We start from the raw sequence: 16,246 nt of genomic DNA on the forward strand, positions 1-16,246 counted from the left end.
AAAGCAATCCTTGGCGGGGGGGGGTTGACGAGCTTGACTGTGGGGTCCGCTGCCGATGCGTAAAATGGCCGTCCACGGTTCCGAGGCGCTGGCGACCGATATGCTTTATTGCTTACGAAGAAGCACATCACCACGAGTGCATTAGCGCGTCATTCATGCCTGCAAAGTTTCTCCCGCCGTCAGCAGAGTTACGCCTAAAGCCAACTGATGACTTGCCGCACTTTTAGACTGTGCTCGTTCGTAGTAATCTGATCGAGCATCCGCTTACAGCACATAACTAAGCATAATTATATCCTAAGTGATCGTCGAGCCGTGAACATGTCACGAAGTAGCGATTTTCGACAGCCATATCTTCGTGACACACAAGCAGCAGACAAATGGCGAGGTGAGCTGCAGTAGCATGGTGCCCACAGCCAATCAGGAGCCTCAAAACTACCTTGAAACATTTGCTTTTTGTGCACTTGTTTTTAAAGGGAGGAGCCATCTGAAGCTGAAAATTTGAACACTGAGAAATGCTCTTTCTGATGATCCCAACAAACCGGCTCCTGGTCACGCCATCGCGAAGCTGTAACTTTTTTAGAAAATTGCCGTTTTCTGGCCATTTACCTAAAGATTTCTGCTACCTAGAAAGGCGAAACGAATTTTCCGAAGCACTTACGCACAGTTTTCAGTGTAGATATTGTGGAATCAGATAGAAAAAGGGTTCCAGAAACTGAAAACTTGATTTTCAAGAAAATTGATTTTTGAAATTTTTTGGGATACAAAAAGCCACATCCCCCCTCAAGCGTAGCAGCCAGAGCACAGTACTGGGTATGAGGCTGAACAAGTAATAGTGCTGAAATTATACTAAACACTACCAAAACAAAAAGGATGCCAGAAAAAAATCTAAATAAATGTCTAAAAATAAGTTTTCTGAAGGAATGGTAACATGCACAATAGTGTCTGTGCCCCCTGAACATATCAATTAGGTACCCAAGCTTCATGACAGCATTTTGTTCATGTATATGTGATAAAGTAAATCAACAGTGCTGTACAATTCATAAGGTTTTGCTGTACAACGTATTTTTTTCATTCAATATTCAGGAAATATTCTTTTCGTTCACACTTGTTTTCGTTATTTGAATTACCTCACTTGAAACTAATACAGTTGACATCCTATTTTTCGTATGCCCGAAATTCTGTGGCATCGTCAAGTTCCCCATAGAGTCAATGTATTGTAAAGTCCGAAATTCCGGAAGTTTACAGCATTTGCCATCAGACTTTCCGGACTTTTTACCGCTCCGCAGACTAGAAGTCACTATTGATGACACCATTTTCCTTTTTTTTTTTTACCCTCGAAACCACTTCATCGTGGCTGTTATACCCTTGAAACTGAAAGTTATGCAATCCAATGCATGCCAATTCGTTGCCAGCCGTGCCTCAGGCTGCATGGTCTCTGGCATGGTGCTGTGCAGCCTTTTGCTCAGTTACCAATGGTCTGCCATAGGCATGCTTGCAGACTCATGGAAAGCGGTTGCACAAGAAACCCTCTGGAATTATTTTCGCCATGGGAGCTTCATACTAGACACCCAGACTGCAGTCTCGCCCAAAGTGTGCGACGAACTTGCCACCATAGACTGCCTTCGACAATTTGCATGTTGCCAGTGTTTCGATTCCAGCCGGGATACCCCTTGAGGGCTTCGCCGATGCTGACAAAGACCTCGAGTTGTGTGCGAAATCGACCAATGACGAAATGATTCGTCAAGTTACAGAGGATTGCGACAATTCCAGCAACAAGATCGAAGAGGCAGTGCCTTCACAGCCAATGACCTCGGAGTTGAGACAAGCACTGACACTCACCGGTGTACAGAGACAGCATGACATTAACTGAAATTGAGCCAGACATCATCACGAGCAAGCGGAACGCCGTGCAAACGAAAATAAGCGACTTCTTTTTGCGCGTAAATGTTAACAAATGCGGCAGCGCCGGCCACATAAATTTTTTTCCCTTTCATTTGGTTCTTTTCAGAGCAACCTAAACAATGCATTGTAGGCTTGTGCAAATAGTGAATTTTAGGTTTGGTGCGAATGGTAACTCTGGTCGAATGATTGTTTCTAAGCCTAATAAAATAATGGATATTAGGGTAACATGTCCATTTAAAGGGGCCCTGCAACACTTGTTCAAGTAGCCATAGAATGCGATTCACTAAAGAAGCTCATTGCTTCAAGAATTCACTGCCTTAAAAATTTTTAGAGTACACCCAGTACGAGTGGAGTTTCAAAGATTTGTCACACGCTGCAATCACATTCGCTTTCCTTTCGTCCTGACAAAAGAGCTGGAATCTAAGCAGGGAGGGATGGCACAGGGATAGAAAATAGGTCACATGTGCCACGTGACCTTGAGTACTTTCTATTTTTTTTTTTTAATGCGCGGCGCACGTATGCGTGGAGAAGTGGCGGCTTCCCGCAGCAGCCCGAATAACGACAGAGCGCGCCATTCTCAAATAAGCCAATGGCTGTGACAAATGATGTTTGAGCTTGTAGTGTGATTTGCTGAAAAAAGGAAGCAATTCTTAGCTGACTTGATAATTTATTGTGAATTGCAGGGCGCGTGCTGCACTATGATATGTGGCTCGCGCGTTCTCGGTAGCCTCGGCTACTGATCGGCAGCGCTTTTTGACCATGCTCAGTAAGTGTTGCAGGGCCCCTTTAAATTTGAAGAGAAGCTTCTTAGCAAAGCGGATTCTCCTGAATACATGCTTTCACAGCTAAGCAAACCTACACTGCAGTGAAACTATGCGCTAAAAAAGAACGAGTAAAAAGGGTGTCTTTTTGTCCCACAACAATAATCTTTATCTATATTGCGTTCCATCCTTGCGCTATCACTCCGCGCCCGGTACATTGCGGTCACTATCGACATGCCCATTACCAGGGTTACATTGCTTTCTCGATAGAAAAGTGGCCAGCGCCGAGTTTTCAAGAAAGGAAGCGCACGCAAGCCTGATGACGATTATAGTTGTGGGACAAAAAGACACCCTTTTTACTCAATATTTTTTTAGAGTACTTTTACAGGCAGTTACATGCGGACTAATATACACCTATTCGTTGATAGCGAATATTTGAAATTCAAATCAAAACGATTGTGAATACTGTACTATTCGTTCGGATATTCACACAAGCCTAGTTAATTGCAATGATAAACCTGTACTCCTGCCGCGACCCTCTCCGTCAGCGAAAAATAATGAAAAAGCGAGTTCTCGCTTGCATTCCTTTTCCTGTACTGCCCGATTTTCCGGACGTTTCTGTGGTCTCTTAAGGGGCCCTGGAAATCAGACGCTGACTATATTTGCATACTAACAGCCACAACACGTATCCATTTCCCTCATAAATAATTGATTGATATGTGGGTTTAACGTCCCAAAACCACCACATGATTATAAGAGACGGCGTAGTGGAGAACTCCGGAAATTTTGACCACCTGGGTTTCTTTAACGTGCACCCAAATCTGAGCACACGGGCCTACATTTCCGCCTCCATCGGAAATGCAGCCGCCGCAGCCGGGATTCGATGTCGCGACCTGCGCGTCAGCAGCCGAGTACCTTAGCCACTAGACCACCACAGCGGGGCTCCCTCATGAATAGCCGCATCTCATACAGTACAGTAGAACCTCGATGATACGATCACGGCTGATACGAAATTCGGGGTAATACGAATTTTTCTGTGATCCCGGCAGAGGCCCATTAATTTACTATGTGCTAGAGAGGGTCGCGGCAAAGTTGGGGGTGCGTTGTTACGAACTGATTTACCCGAGTTGTTTGATGTGAACACGTGAAACTTGAAGAATCTATTGATCTGGTTTAAGGAAGTTACTGCAGCCGGTGTGAACATTGACGGCAAAGTTTTGCATGAAAAAGCCGACCAGATCACCCTTGCTCTGCACATCGACGGATTCCAGGCCTCAGGTGGGTGGCTGCACCGTTTCAAGACGAGACATGGTCTCGTGTACAAAAGCGTCTGCGGGGAAGCCAAGAAGGCTGATGAGACAGTTGTTAGCGACTGGCTCGCGAAACTGGAGTCTTTTATCTCGGGGTATGAGCATCGTGATGTTTTTAATGCAGATGAGGCAGGCCTGTTTTCTAATCTTCAACCCGAGACGAGCCTTTGCTTAAAAGGTGAAGCGTGCCAAGGAGGCAAAAGAAGCAAAGAAAGAATAACGGTTCTGTGCTGTAACGCCGACAGGTGGGAAAAACTGAAGTTGACCATATTTGGAAAATTTCAGAAGCCTCGGTGTTTCAAGCGCGAGAGCCATTTGCCATGAGTCTATCAGCAAACAAAAAGTGTGGGTGGCCCTGTTTGAAGAATTTCTGTCTCTCCTTGACAGCAGAATGGCCTGCAAGAATCAGAAGATTGTTCTGATTCTTGACCAGTGCGCCGCCCACCCGAAGCAAGTGACTCTTCAAAACGTCAAGCTGGTTTTTTTGCCCGCAAACACGACGACGCACTCGCAACCGCTTGACGCTGGCATTATAAAAAACGTCAAGCATCATTTCAAGAGCCTTCTTATGCGCCGCCTCCTTGCCAAAATCGACAGGAAGGACGAAGGTGGCCTGCGAATAAGCCTTTTGGACGCCATCCATTTTATCTCAATGGCTTGGGATAGAGAAGCGCTGACTACCATTGCGAAGTGCTTTGGTAAATGCGGCTTCTTTAGGTTTCCCGAAGAGGTGCCACAGGCCCTTTCAGAGTCAGAAGAGCCCATTGAGGGTTGGGAATGCCTTGATGCCGGGTGTTCGGCTGACGACTTTTGCACGGCGGATGACAATCTTGCCACTTGTGGTGCGCGCACGGTGGAAGATATTGTCAACGAGGCCAAGTGTGAGGTTGCCGATTCCAGCGACGATGAGGAAATGGACGAGTGCGACGCCGAAGGACCACCACCAGTGGCTTAAACTGCACGCGCTCGACGTCCTGAGGCGTGCTATGGCTGCTGAAGGAATCAGTGATAACACGTGCATGCGTTTTTACGGATTTTAGAAAAGTCTGCTGAGCGACTTGGAAAAAATAAAGAAGCAGAAAGACATCAAAGATTTTCTCAAAAAAATAAATTTTTTTCGAGTGTCGAAAATGAGTTTGCCTCCGACTGTGTTAATTTAGCTAGTTTTGTGTGTGTTCCGATGATACAAATATCGGCTAATACGAATATATTTTGTGAACCCGCGAGATTCGTATCATCGATATTCTACTGTAGTTCACATTGCACTAAATGATGCAGCCTAAGTGTACTGTGCAGTGCAAGCAAGGTGCAGCCAAGGTGTCTTAGAACTGAAGGTGACTGGGGTGTTTGCTGGCACGCTAGGCACTTCCAAGCAGCACAGAAGTGCTCTCTATTCTATGACAGTTTAAACACAGCCATAACATTTAAGGACTACCCACTCAGTCAGGCTACAGTTTATTCGTAACACCCCCACCCCCCTTCTTTTCAATGCGTTAAAAGCATTAATTTTCTTCAGCCACAGATCTATAGTAGCTCCCAGAGTAAATGGCACAAGTCCATGCACACATAAACATCGCCGATGTCACCACTTCCAGGAACCTAAAAAAAGAACCTTCCTATTGAAGTAGAAATACCAGCGATATTTCACTGCAGCACTGCTCAAGACACTGCAAGGAAAGTGAAGGCACGCACCTCTGAGGCAGCAACCTGTCGTTGGCTAGGCAACCTGGCTTGTGGATGTCTGGGCAGTAGTTTCCGTATTTGGCCTGCACCGCATAAGAGGCCAGCAGGACAGACGTCTCTGGTGGACAGTAGATCTCGTCGGTCAGAATGACGCTCTTGACTTGCAGGTAGAAGAGACGCTGCAAAGTGAATGGCAAGAATGAAATAGCTACCGTTTCAACAAAGAGCAAGCAAAGACGAACAACACTAGTCCTACACGCCGTAGAGTTTCCTATAAATACATGAGAGCGAACTCTGGTGTTGGTAACTATGGGAGCTGCAATGCGCAGAGTTTCAGCCAGCATAGGAATGATGGGTAGTACCGTATTTACTCGCGTAATGATCGCGAACGTGCTTCTGTTCCTCTGAAAAATGGGGCAAAGTTGGGGGTGCGTACATTACGCAGGGCAAGTTTTATGAAAACTTTTTCGAGATGAGCAAGAAATGTGGCAATGCAAAAAAAAAAATGAGGTCGCTTAGCCTTGCCTTTCGTGATTTAAATACATGTGCACTGTATGGAAATGGCTTCTTTGGTACAGTTCACTCATCTTCGGTGGTTGAAGGCACTATCTTCTGCACTATCTTCTGCAAGCTGTGCCTGCGTCACTCGCCACTCCATAAAAGCGTTGCGACCTTTTCTTCCTCTCAATTGTTTATCTCGACTGGCGCCCGTTGACATTGCAGCAAGTAACCAACATTGCAGCAAGCAACCACTGAAGCATTGAAACGAAGCGTCAATAACAAGATTGATGATGAAATACAGCTGCCACCTCACTGTCCACATCAGAATTTACTGTAGGAAAGGTAGTCTATAGCTAGCATTCCTTGAAGTATGCGCGAATAATGAGCAATAAGATCAAATTGCAACCAAAAAGATAATAGGGGGTGCTACCATATGTTGCAGAAATCGTTACAATCTTTTCTGGCGACAAGCGATTTTTTTCTGGTTTCCCAGAAACCTTCGACGCGATGGTGACAAACAGCCTTTCGTGGCGGCCTTGGAGACTGCAAAGCCTGTTGCTGAAAAAACGCATGCATTTGGGTGGGCCTTAAACTTTCGTATTTGAAGGAAGCAACTAGAGGTTAGCATGGGCAGGTTCGTGGCCTTCACTTGCTATGTGCTTATTAGCTGCGATGTCTGTACACCCATACCGTTCGTGAACTCTGCTGTTGTGCACAGATAATTAAAGAAGACAAGGGACGTGCTGCGCAGATAGAAGAAAAACAATACGGAGCACGGTAGCGAGCTGAAGTGGCAGAAGGGGTCGGCATAATAAAAACTTAGATCCAACGAGGAGGAGGCACCAGGTTCCTGTTAGTGAGACTGCAGCAGATAAATGAAGGGGGTACATTAAGTGGGAGAAAAAATTCCAAGTTTGATGAATAAAGTTGGGGGTGCGTTTATTATGCGAGTGCATTCAGCACACCAATAAATACGATACATAAATTTGTCGAATCTTTGTACCTGCAGCTCCGTTTGGCTTCGAGTGGCTTGGAGCCGCTCTGTCACAAAATGAAATTCATCAAATGTTCAGCAGTTGCACTTCGCCACCTTAAACTTTTAGGCTCAATTCGAATCGGGTCAGGATGTTCAGAACGGTTCGTTTTTCTTCTAATTCTGAACAACCAAAACAGCGATAAAGAAGAGAAGTGCATTTGAAACCCGCAAGCACGAGGTCCAGCCAAGACTAAGCAACTTTGTGTATGTGTACTACCCATCACTTCCACGATTGCCTAACAATCTCAGCGCCAGAGTCACCACTAGTTCAATTTATGAAGCCGGTGCTACACGTGTTCTAACGAGTTTCCCAAGAGAGTATCCTCACCTGAGTGATTTCCTGGATAAGTTCCTCTGCAACATCTTCTGGGTAGAATTTGGCACGGAATTTGAAGAGCAGCGGGTTTTCCTTCTTCACATCTTGACTGAGCACCTGCATGAAAGTTCAAAATGCTTTAGACATAAATTCAGGAGCCCTGGCCTTATGAAAATGAGCTTTTGTTTCCATCACACTGTGCAATGCTCCCTCCAAATGGTTTTCTTTCTCCATGCCGCAAATAGGACCTTCATCCACGTGCTTAGCAGCACAGCACTCATTTGCTACAGGCCACGATGATGGTCATGCATTCGTACCCAGGCAAAACTGCAATCTCAAGTGCCCTCCACAAAACTTCTGAATGCGCGTCTGAAATAGCGAATCCAGAAACCCATGATCGAGAGAGCATCCATTACAGGAAACGGCGCTTACGAATGCATGTGTGACCGGCACAATCTTGAGGGCTGTGTTTCTGTACACGTGCCAGTGGAAGGTTTGTATTATACGACGCTGCCACTACAATTTGTAACTTATAAAAGCTTCACTTGGAACATTTCCAGCAGTCTGCAACTGCTTCCATTAGTGGCCAAAATTACCACTATGTCTATGCATATGCTATGGCTTGGCTAAGGGCTCAAAATGATCTGAAATTCATTAAAATGGCTGTGCACGAGCTTCGCTGCATTTTGCCATACTTGGGGTACAGATATCAATGATGGGGGTAAAACCCACAACCATAGAACTAGAACATTTTTAGTAACTGAAAAAGCACCAAGTGGGAGGCATGCAAACATATTTTAACAGGCAAGCTTCGTCGGCATGACTACTGAAAATGTTCCATCACATCAACACTAACTCTAAAAGGCTACCGTAATTACTCGAATCCAACACGCACCTTTTTTCCGGTTAAGAGAGTTCATAAATCGCATGCGCGTTAGAATCGAGTACAAACAAAAAAATTACGGTCAATCTATTGCCATCGGCAAATCCAAAATGGCCGCCCCCTACTTGCGTCGGCATGGCGCGTCGGCCATTTCTGCCTATGTGTTTCCCATGTGCGGCACTTCGTACGTGTGCTGAGGAGTTCGTCATCTAGTAGTGCATTAGCATCGACGGCATGGAAGGGCCGACTCCAAAAACTCGAGTGCACCACGATGCCGCTTTTAAAAGAAAAGTCATCGCGTGTGCAGAAGCGGACTGAAATCGGGCCGCATCGCGGTCGTTCGGAGTTCCCGAAACCTGCGTGCGGGACCGGCGGGAACAAAAGCAGAAGATTGTCGACAGCAAAGCTTCACGCAAAGGCTTCAGTGGACCACAGCAGGGTCAGTTTCCGCAAATTAAAGAGCTGCTCGGCGAGTATGTGCTTGAGCAGCGAGCGGCACAGCGGCCCGTGACGACAGAACTGCTCCAAGTGCGGGCTATGCAATTAGCCTTAGAAAAAGGTCTAACGCGGAGCCAGTTTAAAGCGAGCAGGTGCTGGCTAACTAACTTTATGAAGAGGAAAGGCTTTTCCCTCCGAAGGGGAACATGCATATGCGAAAAGTTTTGCGGAGGAGTACGATGAAAAGCTTCACAGTTTTCAGAGGTTCGTCCTAAACTTGCGGCGCAACAACGGCTACCTGCTTGGGCAAATCGGGAATGCCGATCAGACGCCTCTTCACTTCGACGTGCCTGGCACCACAACCGTCGAGAAGGGGCGAAGCAAGTTCGCGTGCCGACATCGGTCCACGGTAAAACTACAGTGACGGCAATGCTCTGTTACATGTCAGATGGGCACAAGCTTCGCCCGTACCTCATATTTAAATGGAAGACGCTCCTGAAAGAAGTTGTTTTTTTTGAGTGGTGTGATCGTGCGGGCCAGCGAGAAAAATGGGTGCGCGTTGCAATCAATGTCTTACGTTTGTTTTTTGTTTTTTGTGGTGGAAATCGGGTGTGCGTTACAATCAAGGGCGCGGTGGAATCGAGTAAATACGGTACTCTTGGACATGGCAGCCAGAATTGAAACTGGTTACCTTTTTGTTCAGCTTGAGCCATGTGATGTAGCCTTTGTTGTCAGTGTACTGAAGGCCAAAAAACCAAATCTCTCGAAGGCCTATTGTCTTCACCACCTGCAAAAAAAAAATTTGTGATGTATTGCATGAATTAAATGACAAATCTTCAAATGTTGTTCAACAAAAGCATTGTGAAATTTGAAGATTTTAGCACAGTGCAAATTCGAAAACTCTGCATGGCACCATGACACACTAGCTCTATACTCGGCGATAACTTTTTGACAGCACTGGAAGCTACAGAACTGAAGTACATGCCTGCTACCGTGCCAAAAAAATAGTACTTATGTTCACTGAAAATTTTCTCAATATACATTGCTTAAATAATCACTGCTTTACTTTTTATGAGAATTGAACAGTTGCGGGAAGTCGTGAGTAAAATACAGTAATAATTGTTCACTTTGCAAGCATGCCTTCCTTTTCTTTTCAGCACACCTGTTCCCCAAAATGAACATGGTGTTCATGACAGTGGTTCAGTGTGCGCCCGTGAACGCCCTGTTTACTTTTACGAGCATATACTCGTAATATGACCCAAAAACAGACTGTATAATCTGAATGTTTCTCCTATCCACACTTTTCGTGTACATAATTTTAAATGGATTGCAAGCAAGCAAGACCGAAATCAGCTGCAAGCTGCCGTGCCACCTGCGGAGCAACACAAATCTGCAGAAGGCCTACCTTTGTAGCCTTCGCTCCTATGTCAAGATAAGTCGTCGCCGAGTGTAGCTCTCGAAGTGCGTTCAGCAGAATGTATAGGCAACAAAATGTACAACAAAACTAATCAGTCAGGATGGTACTGTACCACACCAGTGAGCTTATATGTTATCCAAATTGGCGTCTTTTGAAAAAATGGCTCTACTTTCAAAATTCATGCCCAGGTTATTGTGGCAACACCAATGCAGTGCGACAAATATAGGCATTTTCTGTGCTCATGTGTAACAGGAACAGTGAAGTGATCAGGTTGAGCATCTCTTATTTTTTTAATCTGATCTTTTTTTTTTTACTAGAACAAAGTCTCTTGGTCTTGGGTATCTGCAGCAGATATCTAATACTTCAATAAGAGCTGAAAAATTATGAGATGGTGTAACCATGTAAAATGCATCGTGCAATCAGTCTTGTATCTTTCCTGGCATGCCAAGCCTCTCTTCATCACAAGATCCATATAACTGCAATTCCAAGATCATAACATGCCGATATAACTTGGCATTCCACGTTGACACCTCTGGGAACTGGATACCCATGACACCAGAATCGTGTATGCTCAACGGTGCCTGATCAAGCGAACAGCACAAACTCATACTTGACATGCACTCAAGCTTTTTGGTCTGGAACATTCTCATTATGCATACAGTTACGATCCGAATGCGCACAATTCTTGAAAAGCAAAGAAAACTGTTTAATGAACCTTCCAATACACATCGATGTTTCTTTGCAACGACTGATGCGATCTTCCGATTAAAAGCATTTCATACCATTGCATTGATTTTTTTGTTCTTGTTTGCCAATCATGAGCAGATCCCTGGATCAGCTGTAGAGTGGCTTGAGACAACCAAGCTATCAGTTCGTCTATTCCTAAATCACACTGAACAACTACTGCTATACAAAAATGAACCAAACAAAATTTCTTTACTGGGGCTGGGTTTGAACTTGGGCACACACTTTGTGGGTGAGTCCTAACCACTAGGCTACACACCCACGCTTGCAAATTATTATCAATACAAATGTGTTGTACCTTCAGTGCAAAACAAACACTTTCTATGAAGGCTACTTTGAATGTCAAGGTAATGAAAAACTATTTCAGCAGTATAAGAGGTAAAGTCGACATAGAGCATCATGCACATCAAGAAAATTCAAATTTCACAACAATTTGATTCCAAACGTGTTTCAGCAGCCACAAGACTCATCATGGGGCCATTGAAAATGAGCACTAAAACAATGATGAAGTCGCACCTACACCACCTAAAGAGTGTTGGAGAAAAAGATGCAACAAAATAAAACTAGGCTTATGCATTCCTTACACAAATCTTGAAAAACCCTCCAATTTTTTTTTGTAGTAGCATAAGCAGAAGCACAATACTTCACCCAGCAAGTGCTGTACTATTCAGTGTGGCATCAGTTGAAACAAACATCTGTAGGTGCACACTAGGCAGCCTTCTATAGTGTGGAAAACATTCTACTGTGAGGAAAACTTCACTGAGCACATAGCATTCCCACTGATAAAACTGAATAGATGCGGCCGTTCCTCTTTCCAGTCTTGATGTTTTGAAGTAAAATCCACCCGAGTTTTTCTTTCTTCAATTCGGTGCTAGTTCAGAGGTAACCTGCCTAGTTTGGTCTCTGCCAACTAAGCTTGCAACAGAACTAGTCTCCACCAGCACAGTATACAACGTCTACTAAGTCACTGAAAGGTAAAAATGTTCAAATGCTACATTTTCGTTTATTTCTTCAGAAACTCTCAAAGAATTTGAAGATTTGGATGCCAGCAAGCATCACTACTAGGCAATGAGCTGATCAGCTATATCGCTATAAATTGCTGCAGAATCGCAGATACCAGCACGTATATAACAAGTACTTCATGGGTAAAAGAAAAAGGACCTTAAAACATCACTTCGCCAGCTCTGCTTCTATCATGCTCATGTTAGAAAATGCAAGCATAGTGTGTCAGATGGAAGTCGCCCACTAATATTTCCAGGAAGCAAGTTTTGTCATGCCAGTCTTAACTTGCCAAAGCTTTACAAAACCTTTAGTCTCCGTTCAAATAGCACAATGATGATAGTGTTTCTTGGCGCAAGGGCCACATTATGACCAAAAAGCGCCAGTACATGCGACAAAAGATTTGGGCTATGGGTATGATGAGTGGCTGTAAAAGGGCCTAATTTAAAGGTGGGTAAACATATAGGGAACAAAATTATGAGAGTGACATGAAATGTGTAGAGTGAGAACTAGTGGTCAATGGTTCTGATGATAAAGCTATGAAGAGATTATAGAGCACGAATGTCTCTCCGGCGTCCTTGTCTCCAAGGGCCGCGAAACATGTGCTTTGTAATGTATGTACGGCAGCAACAACCCCTTGTGATAGGTTGTTCTACAGATTACCAGGGTAGATCACGTGGAAGGTTGCGAACATCTTTTAAAAATGCGAATAATGAATGATGTTTGAAAAGTGGATCTCTACCGATGAACATCGCTGGGTGAAGAGGCATTTGTTCTCGGTAGGATGTTGGAAAATTCTTTTTTTGAATAGGATCTAATTCACTGCACTATCAAAATATGTAGGACACTCAGGGGTTCGCCACATTTCTCGCACATTGGTGGATCACCACCGGTCCATTGTGCCAATTTGCAGAAGTACATCTAAATGTGTAGGGGTGGGGCATGCTTTGTCACAATCATGAAAAATGTGTCACAATTTATAACCTGCCATTGCCATGGCGGGGCGCATGTAGGAGCCATTGCGCGGTGTTCGAGCAATGGGACGCCTGTGTCCACAGCTAATACTCTAACACGCAGTGAGAAGGGCTGTTTCATTGTGAGCCAGTTTTGAAAAGGCTAGGAGCTGGATGTGTCCTTTACAGAAGGGTATGTAGGGTGGTCGGTCCTTGCGGTTATCTTCAAAAAATATGTAAAAGACGGGTACAATCTTTATATGTAGCCACCCTTCATCCGAGTCTGCGTAAGGGCTTTCCACGGGGCTTGTACGAAAAGCTCCCGTAGGAAGGTGAATGCCTAGACGGTGGACATAGTCCAGCATTTTCAATGCTGTTGGTGTTGCGGACTGGTACACTATTGCCCCATAGTCTAGACACGCGCGGACAAGGCTTTTGTAGAGGCTCAGACATTTTCTGTCGCTGCCCCAACTTGTGCGGGACAGCACCTTTAGGATGTTCATTGTTTTCATGCATTTCTCCTTAATGTACTTAATGTGTGGTATAAATGTGAGCTTCGTGTCTAAAATTATGCCCAAAAATTTTTGTTCTGTCTTGACAGCTATGCGCTCACCCTGCAACTCTATATGGGGATGGTAAAGGCCTCTCTTCCTAGAGAAACACAGGGGCTCTTTAGTGGATTCAGACAAACCGTTCTCATTTGCCCATTTACAGACATTGTTAAGAGAGCTGAACCTGTCACTCACATGCCGAGAGATTACAGGATTTAAAACGTATCTGTAGATCATCAACGTATCCTGAATAAAAGATGTTACAAGGGATGCACGATCGCAGGGAATTCATTTTGACTACAAAGAGTACAACTGAGGACACCGCTCTGTGGTACTCCCGTTTATTGCACGAACGGTTGTGACAACGCATCGCCCACTCGAACACGAAATGTACGATTGGACAGATAATTTTCTATTACACTTAGCATATTACCTCGTATACCTAAATGTGAGAGGTCTCTCAATATTCCAAAACGCCAAGTTGTATCTATGCCTTGTCCATGTCAAGGAAGAGATAGAAAAAACTGCTTAGGAATGAAAGCTTCACGTATTTGCGCCTCTAAGCGGATGAGATGAGATGGTTAGTGGTGGACCAACCATCTCGGAATATGCATTGATATTAGTCGAGGAGTTTGATTTCAGGAAATGTAATAATTGGCAGTTTATAATCTTTTCAAAATAATTTGCAGAGGCAGCCAGTCAGAGCAATAGGTCTGTAACTAGATACGGAAGATAAATCCTTGCCCTGTTTAAGAATAGGTATTACTATGGCCACTTTCCACGCCGAGGGAATCTCGCCAGAAACCCATATGGAGTTATACAGACAGAGGAGAGTGCTTCTTGGGGTAAGTGCTTCAGCATCTGATATATAACACGGTCAGAGCCTGGGACTGATTTGCTGCAGCAGTTTAGCGCTGCCCGCAACTCAGCCAAGTGGAATAGACTTGTATGGCTCATTTTTTTCACATTGACATTCAGGTTTTTGCCTTTCTACTATCTTTGTATCGTTTGAATGTATCAGAATAATGGATGAGCTGGACACAGAGGCTGTTACCCTCTGTGTCTACTAGAGGAAGAGAGTGTCTGTCGGCCTCTTATCCTATTCACTCTGTTGCAGACCTTCATCTGTATAGGAATTAATGCCCGACAAAAACTGCCAGCTTTCCCCTCCTAGCCTGTCAGCGTGTCCTTTGCCCTTGAGACTACTTGTTTGAAATTGATCAGATTCTCTGCAGTTGGATCGTCACGCAATAGACCCCACGCTTTATTCTGCTTTTTGTGAGCATTCCTGCAGTCGTTCCACCACAGGACACGACATCTGCAGGGACCACAACTTGTCTGGGGGATCCATTTTGAAGCAGTGTCAATAATAGTTCAAATAGCACAAATGGTTCAATTTCACAAACTGTCTTGCTTTAATTGACCCCCCCCCCTTTTTAAAAGTCAGTGTGACCACAAATTAAGCAAGACCTCATTTGAAAATGAGCAAACTAGTACACCAGATGTGAACTAATTTTTTAGTAAAATGTCCTGCCGGAACAACATTTAAGAACAAAGGCGCAAGTCTATACGTAAATCAGAGCACAAGTTTACCGTTGGTTCAAACAATGCCACATGACCTCACCTGATCAAAGAGCTGCTTGCCCGTGGTGCTCGCCTGGATCGCGAACTCCAGTTCCGCGTCCATCGTGGTCACCCGCACATTTACCTGAAAATAAATAAAGGGAAATTACACTTTTGGTTTTTAAAATGGAAACAAGAAATCGTATTCCATTCATCCTCCAAAAACAGGTGCAGCTTTGCGGCACCAAAAACGTGCGGAAGCGCAGGTCAAGGATGCGCTCGGCTGTCACCGGTGCAGCTGCGTCCCGTCGAGGAAGCAGCTGCTGGCCATGACGCTTGCGACCCAGGCAGTATATAGTTTGAAAAAAATTAAACTGAGGTTCTCAGAGGGAAAAAAAGCGACGTGATCACAAAGCATCGAGTCTGGGGTGGAGGGGCTGTTATGGAATAATTATGGACACCCAGGGTCTATTAATGATATAAGTAAACTTATAAACCCCATTACTTTTCTGACATCTAGCCCATCCACTTGACTGAAAACCTTTTGTCGTCAGAATGATTAAAGTTGTCTGACGATACCATTGCCAAATGCTGAAAATTTAAATATGCTCTTGTTTCTGCTAATTACTCACAGAGAGCTGGCTTAATGAGCAATCAACATTGTTAAGCTAATGTGATTTATAATGAGTCAATTTTTACAGCAAGAACTCAAATTAGAAAAAAATATGCTCAATAGCATCTCCACAAAAATTGAGCGAGACAACATCTGCGAATATCCGCCCGTTAAGGGGTTCATGCATTTCGTCCCCCATCAAAACGCAGCCGCTGCAGCCTGGAGTTGAACCCTCAACCTCAACAGAACTACACCATAGCTGCAAAGCCACCATGAGGGGCCAGTACCCGAAACCAAAAACCTCTAGAAAGCATAGAAATGTGCCTAAAATGCAGACATCATTGTAGGAAACTTTTTACACTTGTGTTGAGCCAATACCTGGAAAGAAACCAAAACCATTACTTAGCTATTAGGTTTAAGCATCGTTAACAGTGACAGTGACTGGAAAAGTATTTCGTTATGCTCAAAAGGCACAACACAGTAACATGCTACAAAAATCCATAAAAGTTCCGAGGATTGAAGTATGTGAAGCATGTGCTTGCCTGCACTGTTCATGTCTTGTTATAATCAAAGTTA

At 44.4% G+C, this 16,246-nt stretch overlaps 1 protein-coding gene across 5 annotated transcripts in view; it reads right to left on the reverse strand.

The window, feature by feature from the left end:
* The window catches only part of Moe (moesin), a 188,547-nt gene that overhangs the window by 18,927 nt on the left and 153,374 nt on the right, over positions 1-16,246 (reverse strand). For all 5 annotated transcript variants that reach the window (XM_037425589.2, XM_075895380.1, XM_075895381.1 and 2 more), the window contains 4 exons: positions 15,119-15,202; positions 9,522-9,617; positions 7,522-7,626; positions 5,666-5,835 (listed from right to left, as the gene is read on the reverse strand). In XM_037425589.2, the coding sequence (XP_037281486.2) occupies positions 5,666-5,835; positions 7,522-7,626; positions 9,522-9,617; positions 15,119-15,202 (455 nt within the window). The remainder of the gene's footprint in view (positions 1-5,665; positions 5,836-7,521; positions 7,627-9,521; positions 9,618-15,118; positions 15,203-16,246) is intronic.

Source organism: Rhipicephalus microplus, chromosome 5 (assembly GCF_043290135.1).
Source record: "Rhipicephalus microplus isolate Deutch F79 chromosome 5, USDA_Rmic, whole genome shotgun sequence".
Classification (NCBI taxonomy): Eukaryota; Metazoa; Arthropoda; class Arachnida; order Ixodida; family Ixodidae; genus Rhipicephalus; species Rhipicephalus microplus.